Source organism: Hyla sarda, chromosome 4 (genome assembly GCF_029499605.1).
Source record: "Hyla sarda isolate aHylSar1 chromosome 4, aHylSar1.hap1, whole genome shotgun sequence".
Lineage (NCBI taxonomy): Eukaryota > Metazoa > Chordata > Amphibia > Anura > Hylidae > Hyla > Hyla sarda.
In genome coordinates, this window is record NC_079192.1 from 67,351,307 (window position 1) to 67,371,779 (window position 20,473).

Consider the following 20,473-nt stretch of genomic DNA (forward strand, 5'->3'; position numbering starts at 1 on the left):
GTCCTTTTTACCGCAGCGGTAGAATGCCGACGGGTTATCGAGTTAGAAATGGGGAGGTGCCTGATCTTAGATGTCCTCATGAGGGGACAAGAACTTCGCCTTATTAACATCTACGGCCCACAGTCTAAGTGGGACCGGAAGTGCCTCTTTATGAGGATCAAGCCCTATCTTTTTACAAGTCGGCAGGTGGTCTTTGGAGGGGACTTTAATGCTGTCACGAGGCCCCAAGACAGGGGAGGTGCCAGAGACAAGCTGACTTATGATAGCGTCGCCCTTAATAGCATAGCGAGTGAGGCTCGCCTGGTGGATGTCCACATCCGGCACACCCCAGGCCACGCGGGATTCACCTATCATAGGGGTAGTTGTAGGTCTAGGATAGACAGGTTTTATTTAAAGGAGGAAGCCGTCTCTTCAGCAGTGTCTGTTGTTGAGGTGGAGTTCTCCGATCACTGTTTAATTTTGTTTTCTCTGAGTGTCACAGAGACCCCCCGGATGGGCAGAGGCTATTGGAAGCTGAATTCGTCTCTCTTGGAAGAAGCGGAGATAAGACAGTCCTTTGAGGATTTTCTTCAGAGCCAGGTACCATTGCTGGGCCTTTGTAGCAGTAAGTCAGAGTGGTGGGAGATCTTCAAGGAAAGGGTTGCGAGATTCTTCCGCCAGCTCTCGGGCCTCAGAAGCCTAAATAGGTACCGCTTGTACCAGGGCCTGAGGAAGAAACTTGAGAACCTTGTCTCGACTGGAGGTAGCCGAGAGGATATCTCCAGAGTGAAGTCCTTGCTGATGAAGTGCCAGTACGATAGGCACGCATCTTTGGTTTTTGAGAGGGATTACGGGAAGTACCGCTCGCCCGACCCTTACAGAAACTGCAAGATGTCAGTGAGTAGTAAAATAGTCTCAGGACTGATTGATAGTACGGGATCCTTGAAAAGGTCCAGATCAGGGATCCTGGAGGTCGTCAGATCCTTCTACTCGCACCTCTTGGGAAGGAAGGATCTAGATCGAGATAAGGTATCAGCTTTCTTGGCTGAAACCGTCCCTGAACCAGGAGTAGACCCCTCTCTTGACGTTTTGACAGAGATGATCCGGGAAGAGGAAGTCAGGATGGCTATTGATGGGCTTGCCCTCAAGAAGTCACCCGGTCCGGATGGCTTAACATCTGAGTTCTATAAGACCTTTAAGGACACTTTGGTTCCCCTCTTGACTGCGGTTTTTAATGAGTGTCTATCCTCGGGCACTCTGCCAAAGTCAATGAGGAGGTCAGCGCTGATCATCCTGTCAAAGGGTAAAGACCCGTCCCACATTGAGAATTGGCGTCCCATAGCACTTCTCAATGCGGACAGAAAGATTCTGGCAAAAGTGCTGTTTAACCGGTTGGTGGAGTTTGCACCCCGGCTCCTTTCGGGGGCTCAGCATTGCTCTGTTCCGGGCCGCAGTACATTCAGTGCTGTGCTCAGTGTCCGAGAGGCTGTGGAGCAGGGTAGGGCTGGCCACTGGAAGGGGTACTTGCTGTCCTTGGATCAGGCAAAAGCGTTTGATCGGGTTAACCATGAGTACCTCTGGTCTGTCCTTCTGAGATATGGCCTGCCAGGGGGTTTTGTTGATTGGCTTAAGACCTTGTATGTAGGGGCAGAGAGTTTCCCGCTTGTGAATGGTTGGATTGGCCGCTCTTTTGAGGTTGGGTCTGGTGTCCGTCAGGGTTGTCCTTTGAGCCCTTTGCTGTACGTGTTTGCAATCGATCCTTTCCTTAGAAGGATTGGTTGTGGACCGTTGGCGGGGGTGAGAATGGACCTGGCGGTGCCGGATTCGGCTCTGAGGGTGGTAGCGTACGCTGATGATATCACCGTGTTTGTCTCCTCACAAGAGGAGGGCAGATGGTTGATGTCAGAGGTGGACCGCTACTCGGAGGTATCCGGGTCCAAGATCAATCAGGATAAGTGTGAGAGTCTCTGGCTGGGAGGGGGAGATCCTGATTTTAATCTCCCGGACGCCCTTCCAGAGCCCCAGGAATCCGCAAAAGTCCTCGGCATCGAATTTGGTCACGGGGATTACCCCAAACAAAACTGGGACAGCAGGCTTAAGATCGCCGCTCAGAGGGTGGATCAGTGGAAGGGTTGGTCTTTGACCCTCCGGGAAAGGGTTAACCTGATGAAAACTTTCCTGCTCCCTTTGCTGATATATCTGGGCAGCGTATGCATGTTGCCAGAACCTCTTTGGACCCGGGTCTACAGTGTGTTCTTCCAAATGTTATGGGGGAACAGACTGAACCTAGTGAAGAGGGACGTTACTTACCGTACGAGGAGACTAGGGGGGTTGTGTATGGTCAACCCTGTGGTGTTCCTAGTGAATACCTTTCTTAAGACCAATATAGCAAACCTCTGGTCAGAGAGGGCTCCTCCGTGGGTATCCTCCTGTAGGGGATGGTTTCGGCCTTTCTTCCAGGAATGGGAGACAGGAGGGCAAGTGAAGGATCTTCGCACACCACACGGGCATCTCCCGGCTTACGCTACCCCGGCTCTGAAGGTTATTCGTCGGTGGGGTCTGGGGATGTGGGAGATTAGGACTCTGTCGAGGAAATTCCTTGACAAGAGGGTCCTGTCTTCTCATTTCCAGAGGCCATTGGCGCTCAAGGACTGCCCAAGTCGGGATCTGGAGGTGGGTTTAGAGCTTTTGAATTCTATCAGGATCCCCTTGAAGTTTTGGGACTTGACTTGGCGCTGCTTCCACGGGAAACTGTGTGTGAGGGACAATCTGAAGTGCAGGAGCTCTGATGACCGGGGATGTCCCCGCGAAGAGTGTGGAGGTATGCTGGAAAGCATGGAGCATTTTCTGCTTCATTGTCCCTTTAACACAGAGGTTTACAACAGGGTGGGCGCTTCCATTGGTTGGCCTCGGCTGGCCAGTCTCTCCTATGCGGAATGGGCCTATGGGGCATTCAGAAACCTTGGAGGCTGGGACCAGTGCACTTTATTCCTAGTCAGCTCAGTGGTCAGGTATTACACGTGGAACGCACGGTGTTTAGTGTCGACGCAGCGTAAAATCCTCCCTGTGGGTGAGGTGGTTAGGAACATTCTTGGTGACCTGGTGAAGGTGCGTTCTCTGGAGTACGAGAGGCTGGGTGCTGGCAGGGCCTCTCGTCTGTGGAGGGGCTCTGCCTTTAAAGTGCCTTAGCCTGTTGTCTCCCCCTGGTGGTGGGCTGATGCTGGCACATTAGTCTTTTTGTTTTGTGCTGTAGATATATGGTGATATAGGGCTTGCAGGCACTGAACTTGAGCTTTAGGGGATTGTGTGATTGAAAAGCCTTATTGTTGTTTGTTTTGTATAGTTTGTATTATTTTGTATATATTTGTTTTGTTTGTACATTTATGTATATGTGTATATATGTATATATATTGTTTTTTTTCTAGGGGTTGTGTTGTGTTGGGGTTTAGTGTTAGGTTGGGTGGTGGGTAGATGGGGGGAGGGGGGTTTCTGTGTGGGACCTTTTATAAAAAATAAAAAAAAATAAAAAAATCCTGGACTGGTTCATGGACGTCTGTTATCATGTACTGGGGGCATGGGATGCGGGACCAGCTCAGGGCCAAAAAAAAATTGTATATTCTGTTTTTCTGTTTGCGGTGTTTGTTGGTGGTTTGACACATATTTATTATATTTATTATTTTGGGTGGGGAAATGCAACCGGACCAGTTTTTTGTTATTATTGTTGTTGTTATTATTATTACTGTAAGTATTATTATTATTGTAGAGTGTTTAGTAGTTGTTGTTATTATAGCGGTGTGTTTGGTGAGAATGAGGCTGGACCAGAAGATACTTGGTTGGACATTTTTGGACTAATATGGACTCATTTTTGTATATATTATACAGGTGTATGTTGTTTGTATTATTGTTATGGTGATGTTCGTTCTTTTTGTAATGTTTTATATTTTTTAATAAAAGATCTACAGGATATAACTCAGGGTCAGTACAGGATAAGCAATGTAATGTATGTACACATTGACCTCACCAGCAGAATAGTGAGTACAGCTCTAGAGTATAATACAGGATATAACTCAGGATTAGTGCAGGATAAGTAATGTAATGTATGTACACAGTGACCTCACCAGCAGAATAGTGAGTACAGCTCTAGAGTATAATACAGGATATAACTCAGGATCAGTACAGGATAAGTAATGTAATGTATGTACACAGTGACCTCACCAGCAGAATAGTGAGTACAGCTCTAGAGTATAATACAGGATATAACTCAGGATCAGTACAGGATAAGTAATGTAATGTATGTACACAGTGACCTCACCAGCAGAATAGTGAGTACAGCTCTGGAGTATAATACAGGATATAACTCAGGACCAGTACAGGATAAGTAATGTATGTACACAGTGACCTCACCAGCAGAATAGTGAGTACAGCTCTGGAGTATAATACAGGATATAAATCAGGAGTTGTAAAACTCCAATGATTATTCGGCCCTAGCGCCCCCTACAGTACAGGGAGGTATTACATGTTCTGTACTATTTACCTGTGCCACAGTTAGCTGCTCATTTGGGCACCAGGTGAGGGTGGCTCCATGTTACTTTTTTAGGACATTGGGGGGAATTTATCATTGTATTTAGAGCTTTTTTTTTGTCTATTTTTGAACGCATAAATTTGCGCAAGAGTTTTTTTGCGCAAAATCTGATAGAATTCTTCTTAGCCATGTCTACTGTTAAGTTTACCATAGAGCACTTTCTGCTGAAGAATCGAATTTAGTAACTGCGTTTTTTTAACGCAAAAAAATGCTCAAAAGCACTTTTCTTGCGCATATACACCACTTCGGAGGACACATACCAATGTGTCAGAAAGCATTTGAGAAAGTGAAATTATTTTAGGACAGTTAGGACTACTACTCCCATCATGGACAGACTCTGTCCATGATGGGAGTTATAGTTCAGGGGCTGAGGGGCAGATCGCAGCAGGTCATTCTCCAGAGACCCACTGCCATCCGCATTTATTAAGTTAACAAGCCGGTGGTACATGCAGCTACACTACGCTCCCCGCCGGCTTCTGTTTACAGCTCTCCTAATTCATAATCCCTGCTGCCGGAGACAGGAGCTCTGATTGGTGAATTGCCTTTCACCAATCAGAGCTCCGGTCTCCCGGCGGTGGGGCACTTGCACATCCCCCGGCTGCGGGACTATTAGGACTACTACTCTCATCATGGACAGACTCTAGGGGCTGAGGTGCAGATCGCAGCAGGCCATTCTCCAGAGACCTGCTGCGATCCGCATTTATTAAATTAACAAGCCAGCGGCACATGCGGCTACGCTGTGCTCCCTGCTGGCTTCAGGCTCCTGTATATGGTGTCACAATTCATAATCCCCACCACTGGGAGACGGGAGCTCTGATTGGTGACTAGCTATTCACCAATTAGAGCTCCCGACGGCAGGGATTATGAATTATGACAGCGTATACAGGAGCCTGGAGTCGGTGGGGAGCGCAGTGTAGCCACACGTGCCGCCGGCTTGTTAACTTAATAAATGTGGATGGCAGTGGGTCTCTGGAGAATAACCTGGTGCGATCTGCACCTAAGCCCCTGGACTATAACTCCCATCATGGACGGAGTCTGTCCATGATGGGCGTAGTAGTCCTAAAAGTCCCGCAGCCGGGGGATGTGCAAGTGCCATCCCTAAGCGCTGCGGTACTACAACTACTCCCATCATGGGACAGACTCTGTCCCATGATGGGAGTAGTAGTCCAAGGGCAGCGGGACAGATCTAAAGGAGGTCTCACTCCTGGGACCCCCTGTGACCTTTACTGCTCCGCCCCCTAGTGATGACATCATTAGGGGGCTGAGCTACACAGTCCAGGCCTGACTCTGTTCACATTTGCATAATGGGAACAGAGCCTTTCTGGCAGAGCGTTCCCAAACAGGGAGACTTCAGCTGTTGCTAAACTACAGCCCCCAATGATGGGAGTTGTAGTTTAGCAACAATTGGAGGCTCCCTGCTTAGAAACATTCTGCATTATGAGCCCTCTCCCCAGGGGAGAGCACAAAACAATGTACTAACCCATATTTCTTGTTTTTCTTTTCTTCTCATTTCAGATACGTGAATGCTGAGGACTACGTCAGATTCGGTGGACTGCGACAATGACCAGCATTTTTTAAATGGAAAGCAGTGTAAAGGGGTAGATCTGTGTCTACAATAGACACCTAATGATAAATCTCCCCCACAGTGTGTACTGTACAGGACCCTGAAGAAGCTCCTGTCCTCTACATAGACAGTGATTACAGCTTACAGCAGATCTTTATTACTTTTATATGTAAGGATTTGCTTTATCTGTATTAGTTATCTACTTATTTTTCTTTAATCCTCACTTTTTCCTATTTTTGGATGACATTTTGGGAACTTTAGAACCAATAACCAGGTTTCCATGTTATGGTCTCAACATACAATGGTTACAACATAGAATGATCGTCCTGGAACCAATTCATATTGTAACTTGAGGGACCACTGTATCTAAACATTCTTCCACCAACCCAGGAGCAATTTGGCAAAGAACAATGGTTTTTCCATCATGAGGGAGCTCCATCTCACAGGGCAAAAGTGACAAGCGGCTCAGTAATCAAAACATTGACATTTTGGGTCCATGGCCAGGAAACTCTGCAGATCTTAATCCCATTGAGAACCTGTGGTCAATCCTCAAAAAACAGGTGGACCAACAAAACACAAAAATGGGGATAAACTACACTAATAAATAACCCCCCCCCCTCCCCTCCCAAAAAACACAAAAAAAACAAAACAAAAAAAAAACATATCTTTAAGCACCCACAATGCCAATACAACTTAACTAGTAATTGTGCTGCTTTAATATATACCATGCTTGTAACAAAAAGCTATTTATAACCAATAAAACCAACAAAAAGCTATTTAAAACTAGCAATAATAATTTAGCAATTGAATAAACCAATGATCAAAGGTTATATGGATATATTGACACACTGAATGCAGAATGTATATTGGACACTAGTATTAGGTGTTTAGTGAAAAGAATATATGCAAGCCACAGTATCATAGATAGTACTGTCTATCCTGTAAACCATTAGCAGATGGGACAGTCACTATTAATGCGGACACTATATATTCAGTGTGTTCCGTTATAGATATATAATTCACTGTAGAAGATATAAATGGGAATGCCCATATATGTGATTGTCCCTACATGCCTATAGTCAGTAGTGTTCAAGCTATACTATCTGTATGTATAATTCCTCAAACTAGGCCGCCTTCTGCCATTGCTCCATAGTCCAGTTCTAATGTTCATGTGCTCATTGTAGGTGCTTTTGGTGGTGGACAGGACCAACGTGGGCACTCTGACCAGTATGTATACAGCCCCATATACAACAAGCTATGATGCCCTGTGTGTCCTGACACCTTTTATCATAGCCAGTAGTAACATTTTCAGCAATGTGTGCTACAGTAGCTCTTTTGTGAGACAGGCTAGCCTGCCCTCCCCACAGAGATCAATGACTATTGGGTGCTTATACCACTATTGGATGGTACTAACCACTTGGTACTAACCACTACATACCGAGAACATCCCACAAGACCTGCTGTTTTGAGATGTTCTGAGCACATTGTCTAGCCATCACAATGTGACCTTTTGAAAGTTGCTACTGATCCTTAGGCTATGTTCACACGGCAGAATGAGACATGTCCATTCTTGAAGCAGAAGATAATCCTTGTCAGGACCTTCCATTAACATCAATGGGGCTTTGATTCCAGGCAGAATTTTCACTCGGAAATTCTGCCTCAAATTACTATTGTGCGATGGTTTTTGCATGAAAAAATAGAGAAAATTCAGTAAGGAGATTCTGTGTGTGAACATAGCCTTACAATTGCCCTTTTTTTTTTTCTTTTGAGAGGCGTCACTGTAACAAGATAGTCAGTGTTATCCATTCCATCTATAAGTGGCAATGCACATAAATATATATCCTCATATTCACCTCTGTCCGCTGTCGATTTTTTCCGTCACCTCCTGTAGGAAAGCAATAGTTGCTTGTTTAGAATTATGACCTATTGACAACAATCACTTTTTCAAGGTAAAATGTAAAACAGTTGTACAATTATATATAGGATGTTTTTGGTCACAAATGTACGGGGTGTGCTGCATCTATGATCCACTAACTGAAGCTCATGAGTACTACTGAGAACTTTACATGTTGCTTAGTCTGTAAAAAGGGCATCACTGACTAAGGCTATGTTCACACCGCAATTCCGCACAAATGCAGAATTCCGCTGGAATTCTGGTGAAATTTCTATGTTCTCAGAATACAGAATTCTGCTGAAATTCAAGCCCCCTTGACTTTAATAGGATTCCGCCATGGAATTCTAGAAAATATAAGACCGGTCTTATATTTCTGCAAGGTGCGGAAATTCTGCTGTCTGAATGGGACTGCGGAATCTCATTGAATTCAATAGGCAGTAAATGACGGCAGAATTCTTCCATGGAAATTCCACCATGTGAACATAGCCTCATACAGTATCTCCGAAGATACAGAAGATAATCAAAGATACAGAAGATAATCAAAACTGGGTAATTTTAGGCATTTTCAGTGTGGACGACAGTGAGTAACGTCTTCCACCTATTTAAATGTGGTGCATCTTACTTAAAAAAATCAGGAGCAATTACGGAGCAGCGCCCAAATCTTTTGCAAAAGATAACTTCCCCCTCCCAAAATATTTACATAATAGTAATTAAAGGTATGCAAAATCCATACATAAACAATATATCACAGATTACTTGAAAGATTTTGAAATAAAAATGTATACTTTATACTTAAAATTATAATAAAAATAGAAAAAATTTGACAAGAAGTTCTTTTAATTGATGCACCTTTAAAACAATAATACAAAATGGACATGCCAGGGGGCCTCTGTTTATTTGGCGCTGTTCACACCATTTGTACTGTTGAATAAAAGGCAGCACAGAGGCTACAGGGCTTTTTTGGGATTGGTGAGCATGGTGCAAACAAAGCAAAACATGATGTGACACTTTTCAACCAAATTTGGTGCAAAATGCACCAAAAAAATGGCACCTTTGACTGTTTCCCCCATAGTCCTAGATGCAAAGAATAAACCATAAATGTAAGAGTGAGGTATAATCATAAACATCCCCTATATTCAGTATGTTCTCACATACCTCTGCCCACTCAACAGCTTCTTCTTTGCTCCCTGTTGGAGAGCATGCCATATTGCCATTGACTTTAACATCTAGATGCCATCACAGTAGGCTATTTCCAGCAGGAAAGGGAATTCTGACTTTTGCCTGTCTATTAGTGGCCACTTCCTTGAGGGCCTCAAGCCATCTACTATATTTATCAGCCGTCCTGTGTTTTACCCAGATTTTCCTTCTCTTGCCTCTTGTCCTGTCCCTTTCATTGGCATCTACAGTGATCCCCCGACCTACGATGGCCCCGACATACGATAATTTCAACATGCGATGGCCTCTCAGAGACCATCGCATGTTGAAGGCAGCATCAACATATGATGCTTTTGTATGTCGGGGCCATCGCATAAACGGCTATCCGGCAGCGCTGACTGCTTCAGCTACCACCGGATAGCTGTTTACGGTGCCCCGTGCCCTTTGCTGACGATCACTTACCTGTCCTCGGGGCTCCGGCGGGTCCTCTTCGGAATCCTCTGCATCGTCGGCGCTCTCCAGCGACGTCATCACGTCGCTGCGCACGCCGTCCTGTCATCCAATAGGAGCGGCATGCGTAGCGACGTGATGGCGGCGACGGAGAGCGCGGATGTCGGGGAAGAAGAGGCCTTGCCGGAGCATCGGGGACACCTCAGCGACAGCGATGGACGGCGACATCTCGGGCAGCGGTGACGAGTGGTGACGGTCCGGAGCGGTGGGGACACGTGAGTACAACTTCTTCTAACAGTGGTCTACAACCTGTGGACCTCCAGATGTTGCAAAACTACAACACCCAGCATGCCCGGACAGCCGTTGGCTGTCGGGGCATGCTGGGTGTTGTAGTTTTGCAACATCTGGAGGTCCGCAGGTTGTAGACCACTGTCCTATACTTTACATTGCATGGATCCCTCAACATGCGATGGTTTCAACAAACGATGGTCCATTTGGAACGGATTACCATCTGTATGTTGAGGGACCACTGTATTGTGTTTCGGCGGTTTGATATCTGAAGCTACCTTTGTTACATCTCTGGACTAGTCTTGCTTTGTTGGCCTCCCAATTCTGACCCACAGCTGACACTGACTGCCCTTCTGAGCTTCATCGCTGCCACATCTTGCTGCCAACTCGTACTGTTTTGAGGAATGCAACTTGGGCATCCCTCAGACCCCACATGTGGTGTCCCAGCACCAAAGGCTGTCCTGTGGGCTGCGGATCTCCTCAGGCATGCCTGCTGTCCTGTGTTGCTGTGAAAAGCACCATAAATCACAGCAAGCTACAGGCACCCAAGGGTTATACTGCATCCCTTCTACTCTGCTCAGTACTGTGAGTGTTGTATCATCTACTCCTGCCTCAGGACAGTTATCTGTAACTCGGCGTCGGTGTGTTCATTGCCCTGTGCCTGGCCCAGAAAAAGCTGTCTCCACCTCACACTGTGTATAGGCTAATGGTGCCCTGGCGTCACGACCTGACAAGTATAACTTGCACCCCCGTGTCACCACACACATATTACTTTTGCATGGGCGCACAGGTTTGTGGATTTATATAGTGGCGTCTGACTCTAAATAAATCCAGTGACCCTGTGCCCCGGGAGAGACATGATCATTAAGCTCCTAAATATACTTTTTTTGGTCTTACCTGTAGCAACATCATTGTGCATGTTGACCTGCTGAAAAAAGATAAAGCATTTACCTTATAAATTAATTTGACCTAGAGTTGATTTACTTTACTTCAAGTGACACTCCAGCCCAAAAAGGGAAGAATCACATTGTTGCCCAGATGCCCCACATTTTACAGGCCACCCCATTCTCCACACCGATCCGGAGTCTCATCTGCTATAGTCCAAATGAATTGGCCTTCTTGTGATTCACCCATCACCCACTGACTGTCAGGACTCGGCTCACTCTGTTTTCTTATAGAGCTCACTAGTTGACCTCTATATATATATGGCCATCTTGTAGATGTCCCTGTTTACACGTCCACCTGTCTTCTGACAGCTGCACCGTTAGTATGGATGGCTACAGCTGCCTAAAAATAGGAACAAAATGTCTCAATAGGGTCCAAATGCACTTTTGTTGTCATAAATTTGCCATGCAAAGAGGAAAGAAGGAAAATAAAGCTGGATTATATAATGTGAGAGGGCAGGGGGTTTCCTTCTGACCATCTTCTGTCCACCATTGTAGACAAATCAGACAGAGCTCTGTCCATGAGGATAGATGATGCAAAGCATAGGGAAGAGTTTTTATGGTGGTTGGTGTGTGTGTATATATATATATATATATATATATATATATATATATATATACATACATATTCAATTTTTAATACCTGTGTCTCCAATATTGTTAAGTACATATCTGCAAGGAAGAATAAAACATTCTATTAATTAGAGGAACCTGTTAATATGAAATATAGAACTGTCTATACAAATATTCACAATGTCTGGCACTATATGGCCCATAAAGGAAAAACAAAAGCAAAAAGCAAAAGGTCAAAAAGCAAAAGGAAAAATATTCAGAACTAATGTTTTCCTGTTTGTTCAATGCAACACTGTATGCAGTAAGCTCCTAAGCTCTCTGTATCGGCAGCTGAAGTCAGTCAACATTTTTTCTTTTATATCCATGCCTATGCAGGGGATTTGGAACAGTGTACCAGAAAAACATAATCCTAACCACGATTCAGATAACATTTTCAAAAGTATCAGAATATTGAATCTACAGTAGTTAAAGGGGTACTCCGGTGGAAAACAAAAAATTTTTAAAATCAACTGGTGCCAGAAACTTAAACAGATTTGTAAATTACTTCTATTTAAAAATCTTAATCCTTCCAGTACTTATCAGCTGCTGTATATCCACAGGAAGTTGGATTTCTTTCTGGAATTATTTTGTGTCTGACCACAGTGCTCTCTGCTGACACCTCTGTCCATGTCAGGAACTGTCTAGAGAAGGAGCAAATCCCCATAGCAAACCTCTCCTGCTCTGGACAGTTCCTGACATGGACAGAGGTGTCAGCAGAGAGAACTGTGGTCGGACAGAAAAGAACTCCAGAAAGAAATACAACTTCCTCTGGAGCATACAGCAGCTGATACGTACTGGAAGGATTGAGATTTTAAATAGCAGTAATTTACAAATTTGTATAACTTTGTTGATAAGTGGATTTAAAAAAATATTGTTTCCCATAAAAAAGGGTGGAAAGTCATATTAATCAGAAACTTTCAACTAGTGGTATACATAGAAGAAAGGGGGCCCAATAACAAATATCAAAATTGGCCTTCTATTATGGCATATGCTTTTTCTCCCCAGGACAGAAAGGTCTGGAGTTTGGGACAGTTTCTTAATAATAGAAAAAGGAATAGGACCAACGAGGACTGGGCACCCCTCTCACCTAGGGCCCCATAGCAACCACATGGTCTGCCGCTATGGTACATGCGCCCTTGCTGTCATTACTTTCACATTGCCTGAACCAAGAGTCATTGGGGAGGTGCCCAGAAGCTTCTTCAACCTCCGGCCGGCCTAGACTGATAAACCTCTTCCATTACCACAACAGTGAGAGATCTATCAGTCTAGGCTGGTGGGGCTGGAGAAGCCACTGGGGACAACCCCGATGACTTGTGTTTCAGGCAGCATGAAAGTTATGACAAATTCCTTTTACTGCCCCCCTCCCCATGTTCTGATGTTGTTCTCTTAGTTTGTAGACAACTCGTCTTATAAAACCATCATTTTTACTGCTCAGATTATTATGTAATACATGGTGACACCGAGTCTGCCAGAGTAAAGCTGGACATACAAATAAGGAAAGTCAGCCTATTGTGATCATTTCAACATTAGCTGTAAAAAAGTGATTTAGTTACATAGTTACATAGTTAGTATGTGTCACGATTCGGCTGGCAGGAGGTGGATCCTCTGTGCCAGAGAGGGATTGGCGTGGACCGTGCTAGTGGACCGGTTCTAAGTTACTACTGGTATTCACCAGAGCCCGCCGCAAAGCGGGATGGTCTTGCAGCGGCGGTAGTAACCAGGTCGTATCCACTAGCAACGGCTCAACCTCTCTGACTGCTGAAGATAGGCGCGGTACAAGGGAGTAGACAAGAGCAAGGTCGGACGTAGCAGAAGGTCGGGGCAGGCAGCAAGGATCGTAGTCAGGGGCAACGGCAGGAGGTCTGGAACACAGGCTAGGAACACACAAGGAAACGCTTTCACTGGCACAATGGCAACAAGATCCGGCGAGGGAGTGCAGGGGAAGTGAGGTATACATAGGGAGTGCACAGGTGAACACACTAATTAGAAACAACTGCGCCAATCAGTGGCGCAGTGGCCCTTTAAATCGCAGAGACCCGGCACGCGCGCGCCCTAGGGAGCGGGGCCGCGCGCGCCGGGACAGGACCGACGGAGAGCGAGTCAGGTACGGGAGCCGGGGTGCGCATCGCGAGCGGGCGCCACCCGCATCGCGAATCGCATCCCGGCTGAAGGCGGTATCGCAGCGCACCCGGTCAGTGGATCTGACCGGGGCGCTGCAGTAGCGAGGATGTGGCGAGCGCTCCGGGGAGGAGCGGGGACCCGGAGCGCTCGGCGTAACAGTACCCCCCCCCCCCCCCTTGGGTCTCCCCCTCTTCTTGGAGCCTGAGAACCTGAGGATCAGACTTTTGTCTAGGATGTTGTCCTCAGGTTCCCAGGATCTCTCTTCAGGACCACAGCCCTCCCAATCGACCCAAAAAATTTTTTTCCCTCTGACCGTCTTGGAGGCCAGTATCTCCTTTACGGAGAAGATGTCAGAGGAACCGGAAACAGGAGTGGGAGAAACAAGTTTGGGAGAGAAACGGTTGATGATGAGTGGTTTAAGAAGAGAGACATGAAAGGCATTAGGAATACGAAGAGAAGGAGGAAGAAGAAGTTTGTAAGAGACAGGATTAATTTGGCACAAGATTTTGAAAGGACCAAGATAGCGTGGTCCCAGTTTGTAGCTGGGGACACGGAAGCGGACATATTTAGCGGAGAGCCATACCTTGTCTCCGGGAGAAAAAATGGGGGGAGCTCTTCTTTTCTTATCGGCAAACTTTTTCATGCGAGATGAAGCCTGTAAAAGAGAATTTTGGGTCTCTTTCCATATGGTGGAAAGATCACGAGTCACTTCATCCACAGCGGGCAAACCAGAGGGCAAGGGAGTAGGGAGGGGGGGAAGAGGGTGACGGCCGTACACTACGAAAAATGGGGATTTAGAAGAAGATTCAGAGACTCTGAAGTTGTACGAGAATTCGGCCCATGGTAGAAGATCTGCCCAGTCATCCTGGCGGGAGGAAACAAAATGCCGTAAATAGTCACCCAGGACCTGGTTAATTCTTTCTACTTGCCCATTGGATTGAGGATGATAAGCAGAAGAGAAGTTTAATTTAATCTTGAGTTGTTTACAGAGAGCCCTCCAGAATCTTGACATGAATTGGACGCCTCTATCCGAGACGATCTGCGTGGGCAAACCGTGAAGACGAAAAATGTGTACAAAAAATTGTTTTGCCAACTGAGGCGCTGAAGGAAGACCAGGAAGAGGAATAAAATGTGCCATCTTGGAAAATCGATCAACGACCACCCAAACAACAGTGTTGCCACGGGATGGGGGTAAGTCTGTAATAAAGTCCATACCAATCAGAGACCAAGGCTGTTCGGGGACAGGCAGAGGATGAAGGAGACCAGCAGGCTTCTGGCGAGGAGTCTTATCCCGGGCACAGACAGTACAGGCCCGCACAAAATCAACAACATCCGTCTCCAGAGTCGGCCACCAATAGAAGCGAGAGATGAGTTGCAAGGACTTTTTGATGCCCGCATGGCCAGCGAGGTGGGAGGAGTGACCCCATCTGAGAATCCCGAGACGTTGGCGTGGAGAAACGAAGGTCTTCCCTGGAGGAGTTTGCCTGATGGAGGCTGGAGAAGTGGAGATCAGACAGTCAGGAGGAATGATGTGTTGCGGAGAGACCTCTACTTCCGAGGCATCCGAGGAACGAGAGAGGGCATCGGCCCTAATGTTCTTGTCGGCAGGGCGAAAATGAATTTCAAAGTTAAAACGGGAAAAGAACAAAGACCACCTGGCCTGGCGAGGATTCAGCCGTTGGGCAGACTGGAGATAGGAGAGATTCTTGTGGTCGGTGTAAATGATAACTGGAAATTTTGATCCCTCCAGCAGATGCCTCCATTCCTCAAGTGCCAATTTAATGGCCAGTAGTTCTCGATCCCCGATGGAGTAGTTCCTCTCCGCCGGAGAGAAGGTCCTAGAAAAAAACCCACAAGTAACAGCATGCCCGGAAGAATTTTTTATGTAGAAGGACCGCTCCAGCTCCCACTGAGGAGGCATCAACCTCCAATAGGAAGGGTTTAGATGGGTCAGGTCTGGAGAGCACGGGAGCAGAAGAAAAGGCAGACTTGAGCCGTTTAAATGCGTCTTCCGCTTGAGGAGACCAGGACTTAGGATTGGCATTCTTCTTGGTTAAAGCCACGATAGGAGCCACAATAGTGGAAAAATGAGGAATAAATTGTCTGTAATAATTGGCGAACCCCAAAAAACGTTGGATAGCACGGAGTCCGGAGGGGCGTGGCCAATCTAAGACGGCAGAGAGTTTATCTGGGTCCATTTGTAGTCCCTGGCCAGAGACCAAGTATCCTAGGAAAGGAAGAGATTGACATTCAAACAGACATTTCTCCATTTTGGCATAAAGTTGATTGTCTCGAAGTCTCTGAAGAACCATGCGGACATGCTGGCGGTGTTCCTCTAAGTTGGCAGAAAAAATCAGAATATCGTCCAGATACACAACAACACAGGAATATAAGAGATCACGAAAAATTTCATTAACAAAGTCTTGGAAGACGGCAGGGGCGTTGCACAGGCCAAAGGGCATGACCAGATACTCAAAGTGTCCATCTCTAGTGTTAAATGCAGTTTTCCATTCGTCCCCCTCCCTGATGCGGATGAGATTATAAGCACCTCTTAAGTCCAGTTTGGTAAAGATGTGAGCACCTTGAAGGCGATCAAAGAGTTCTGAGATAAGAGGTAGGGGGTAGCGGTTCTTTACCGTGATTTTATTAAGTCCGCGGTAATCAATGCAAGGACGTAGGGAGCCATCTTTTTTGGACACAAAGAAAAATCCAGCTCCGGCAGGAGAGGAGGATTTGCGGATAAACCCCTTTTTTAAATTTTCCTGGATGTATTCGGACATAGCAAGAGTCTCTGGGGCGGACAGAGGATAAATTCTGCCCCGGGGTGGAGTGGTGCCCGGGAGGAGGTCAATAGGACAGTCATAAGGCCTGTGAGGAGGTAAAGTCTCAGCTTGTTTTTTGCAAAATACGTCAGCATAGTCCATATAAGCCTTAGGGAGACCGGTTACAGGGGGAACCACAGGGTCACGGCAGGGAGTACTGGGAACCGGTTTAAGACAGTCCTTGAAACAAGAAGTACCCCAGCTCTTGATCTCTCCTGTGGACCAATCAAGGGTTGGGGAATGGCGTTGAAGCCACGGTAGTCCAAGGAGAATTTCGGAAGTGCAATTGGAGAGGACCAAAAACTCAATTTTTTCGTGATGAGGTCCGATGCACATTAGGAGGGGCTCTGTGCGGTAACGTACGGTACAGTCCAATCTTTCATTGTTAACACAATTGATGTAGAGGGGTCTGGCGAGACTGGTCACTGGGATGTTGAACCTGTTGATGAGAGAGGCCAAAATAAAATTTCCTGCAGATCCGGAATCCAAGAAGGCCATAGTAGAGAAGGAGAAGGTAGTGGCAGATATCCGCACAGGCACAGTAAGGCGTGGAGAAGCAGAGTTGACATCCAGAACTGTCTCACCTTTGTGCGGAGTCAGCGTACGTCTTTCCAGGCGGGGAGGACGGATAGGACAATCCTTCAGGAAGTGTTCGGTACCGGCACAGTACAGGCAAAGATTCTCCATGCGGTGTCGTGTCCTCTCTTGAGGTGTCAAGCGAGACCGGTCAACTTGCATAGCCTCCACGGCGGGAGGCACAGGAACGGATTGCAGAGGACCAGAGGAGAGAGGAGCCGGGGAGAAAAAACGCCTCGTGCGAACAAAGTCCATATCCTGGCGGAGCTCCTGACGCCTTTCGGAAAAACGCATGTCAATGCGAGTGGCTAGATGAATGAGTTCATGCAGGTTAGCAGGAATTTCTCGTGCGGCCAGAACATCTTTAATGTTGCTGGATAGGCCTTTTTTAAAGGTCGCGCAGAGGGCCTCATTATTCCAAGATAATTCGGAAGCAAGAGTACGGAATTGGATGGCGTACTCGCCAACGGAAGAATTACCCTGGACCAGGTTCAGCAGGGCAGTCTCTGCAGAAGAGGCTCGGGCAGGTTCCTCAAAGACACTTCGAATTTCCGAGAAGAAGGAGTGTACAGAGGCAGTGACGGGGTCATTGCGGTCCCAGAGCGGTGTGGCCCATGACAGAGCTTTCCCAGACAGAAGGCTGACTACGAAAGCCACCTTAGACCTTTCAGTAGGAAACTGGTCCGACATCATCTCCAAGTGCAGGGAACATTGTGAAAGAAAGCCACGGCAAAACTTAGAGTCCCCATCAAATTTATCCGGCAAGGATAGTCGTAGGCCGGAAGCGGCCACTCGCTGCGGAGGAGGTGCAGGAGCTGGCGGAGGAGATGATTGCTGAAGCTGTGGTAGTAGCTGCTGTAGCATCACGGTCAGTTGAGACAGCTGGTGGCCTTTTTGCGCTATCTGTTGCGACTGCTGGGCGACCACCGTGGTGAGGTCGGCGACAACTGGCAGTGGAACTTCAGCGGGATCCATGGCCGGATCTACTGTCACGATTCGGCTGGCAGGAGGTGGATCCTCTGTGCCAGAGAGGGATTGGCGTGGACCGTGCTAGTGGACCGGTTCTAAGTTACTACTGGTATTCACCAGAGCCCGCCGCAAAGCGGGATGGTCTTGCAGCGGCGGTAGTAACCAGGTCGTATCCACTAGCAACGGCTCAACCTCTCTGACTGCTGAAGATAGGCGCGGTACAAGGGAGTAGACAAGAGCAAGGTCGGACGTAGCAGAAGGTCGGGGCAGGCAGCAAGGATCGTAGTCAGGGGCAACGGCAGGAGGTCTGGAACACAGGCTAGGAACACACAAGGAAACGCTTTCACTGGCACAATGGCAACAAGATCCGGCGAGGGAGTGCAGGGGAAGTGAGGTATACATAGGGAGTGCACAGGTGAACACACTAATTAGAAACAACTGCGCCAATCAGTGGCGCAGTGGCCCTTTAAATCGCAGAGACCCGGTGCGCGCGCGCCCTAGGGAGCGGGGCCGCGCGCGCCGGGACAGGACCGACGGAGAGCGAGTCAGGTACGGGAGCCGGGGTGCGCATCGCGAGCGGGCGCCACCCGCATCGCGAATCGCATCCCGGCTGGAGGCGGTATCGCAGCGCACCCGGTCAGTGGATCTGACCGGGGCGCTGCAGTAGCGAGGATGTGGCGAGCGCTCCGGGGAGGAGCGGGGACCCGGAGCGCTCGGCGTAACAGTATGGTTGAAAAAAGACATACGTCCATCAAGTCCAACCAGGGAATTGAAGGGAAGGGTGTAAGGGGATAAGGGGAAGGGATGTAGTTTTATAATTCTGCATAAGCATTAATGTTATTTTGTTCCAGGAATGTATCTAACCCTGTTTTAAAGCTGTTAATTGTTCCTGCTGTGACCAGTTCCTGAGGTAGACCGTTCCATAAATTCACAGTCCTTATGGTAAAGAAGGCGTGTCGCCCCTTTAGACTAAACCTTTTCTTCTCCAGACGGAGGGAGTGCCCCCTCGTCCATTGGGGGAGTTTAACCTGGAACAGTTTTTCTCCATATTTTTTGTATGGGCCATTTATATACGTTTATCATATCCCCCCTTAAACGTCTCTTCTCAAGACTAAACAATTGTAACTCCTTTAATCGCTCCTCATTTGCAATGTGGGATTATTTCGGCTGTCATTAGCCTAAAATAGTCATGTGTGATATGATCAACCAGTTAGAGCAGATCATTCACTTTACACAGTCTACTTTATCATCATACACTTGTAAGTAAGAACAAAGCAAACAAGTAGAGACTAATAATGTAAAGGGGTACCTATAAATAAAATGTAAAGGAGTGCCTATATTTATTAGCTACCCATAGGTTTTTAGTGTCATGCCCAAAATCATCAGGGCTATGAAAGTTACCCAATTATGTGTATAGAAAGCCTGTATTTTATATAGACTCCAAACAAAGATATACATCCGAAGAAAAACTTGTAAGTATGACCCTGATGTTGATGGTTTGATCCTTCGTGGCTGATTCTGGTTAAAATCTACATTCTGGCTGATCCTAACCTATTTAAAGGGAAAGAATTGTTAAAAAAAAAAAAAATGCATCTGACAGCAGGGACTATGCTAAAATAGCACAAGACCACTGAGACCAGTGATTGGCTGCCACAGTCATAAGGGTCTACATCACTGCAGAAAAAGTAGACAAAAACCATAACCAGTCAGATAAAATCCAAACATTAGAGGAAAAACTACAATAATATTAAATGCTGGGCCTATGTGTTACATCAGGGGTCCTCAAACTACGGCCCGCGGAGCGCATTTACCCAGTCCGCCGGGTATTTTTGCCTTAGGACATCCCTGTGTTCCGAAAGATGCTTTCGGAACACAAGGATGCCTCTGTGAAGTCCCTGCGGCCCGCGTTTACTTGAAAAATGCGGGGACCGCCGGGAGCAGGCGCACGCAGCGACGTCACTGACGTCCCATGCGTGCGCCCATGGCAACCGAGCGCGGAGCAGCGGAGAAGCAAGGACGCGCGCGCTGGTAGTAGGTAAGTGTTTACCAGCGGCGCGTCCCTTCGGTGTTCAGACCACCGATCCTCCGGTCCTGCTATGGCCGGACCCGAGGAGCGGTGATCGGAACACTGAAATGGGGCAGTACACAGGCATACAGCCTACAGCCATACTTTATGGCTGGAGGCTGTATGCCTGTGGGGGAACATACTGCCAACGTAATTTGGGGGACTATACTGCCAGCCTAATGTGGGGGAACTATACTGCCAACCTAATGTGGGGGAACTATACTGCCAACCTAATGTGGGGGAACATACTGCACCTAATGTGGGGAACTATACTGCACCTAATGTGGGGAACTATACTGCACCTAATGTGGGGGAACATACTGCACCTAATGTGGGGGAACATACTGCACCTAATGTGGGGGACTATACTGCACCTAATGTGGGGGAACTATACTGCACCTAATGTGGGGGAACATACTGCACCTAATGTGGGGGAACATACTGCCAGCCTA

General features: G+C 47.1%; 1 protein-coding gene across 4 annotated transcripts in view; it reads right to left on the reverse strand.

Moving 5' to 3' along the window:
* SH2D6 (SH2 domain containing 6) overlaps positions 1-20,473 on the reverse strand; it is a 67,404-nt gene that overhangs the window by 21,402 nt on the left and 25,529 nt on the right. For 3 of the 4 annotated variants that reach the window (XM_056571320.1, XM_056571321.1, XM_056571318.1), the window contains 3 exons: positions 11,500-11,528; positions 10,810-10,840; positions 7,979-8,010 (listed from right to left, as the gene is read on the reverse strand). In XM_056571320.1, the coding sequence (XP_056427295.1) occupies positions 7,979-8,010; positions 10,810-10,840; positions 11,500-11,528 (92 nt within the window). The remainder of the gene's footprint in view (positions 1-7,978; positions 8,011-10,809; positions 10,841-11,499; positions 11,529-20,473) is intronic. The other variant, XM_056571319.1, reaches the window with a different exon arrangement.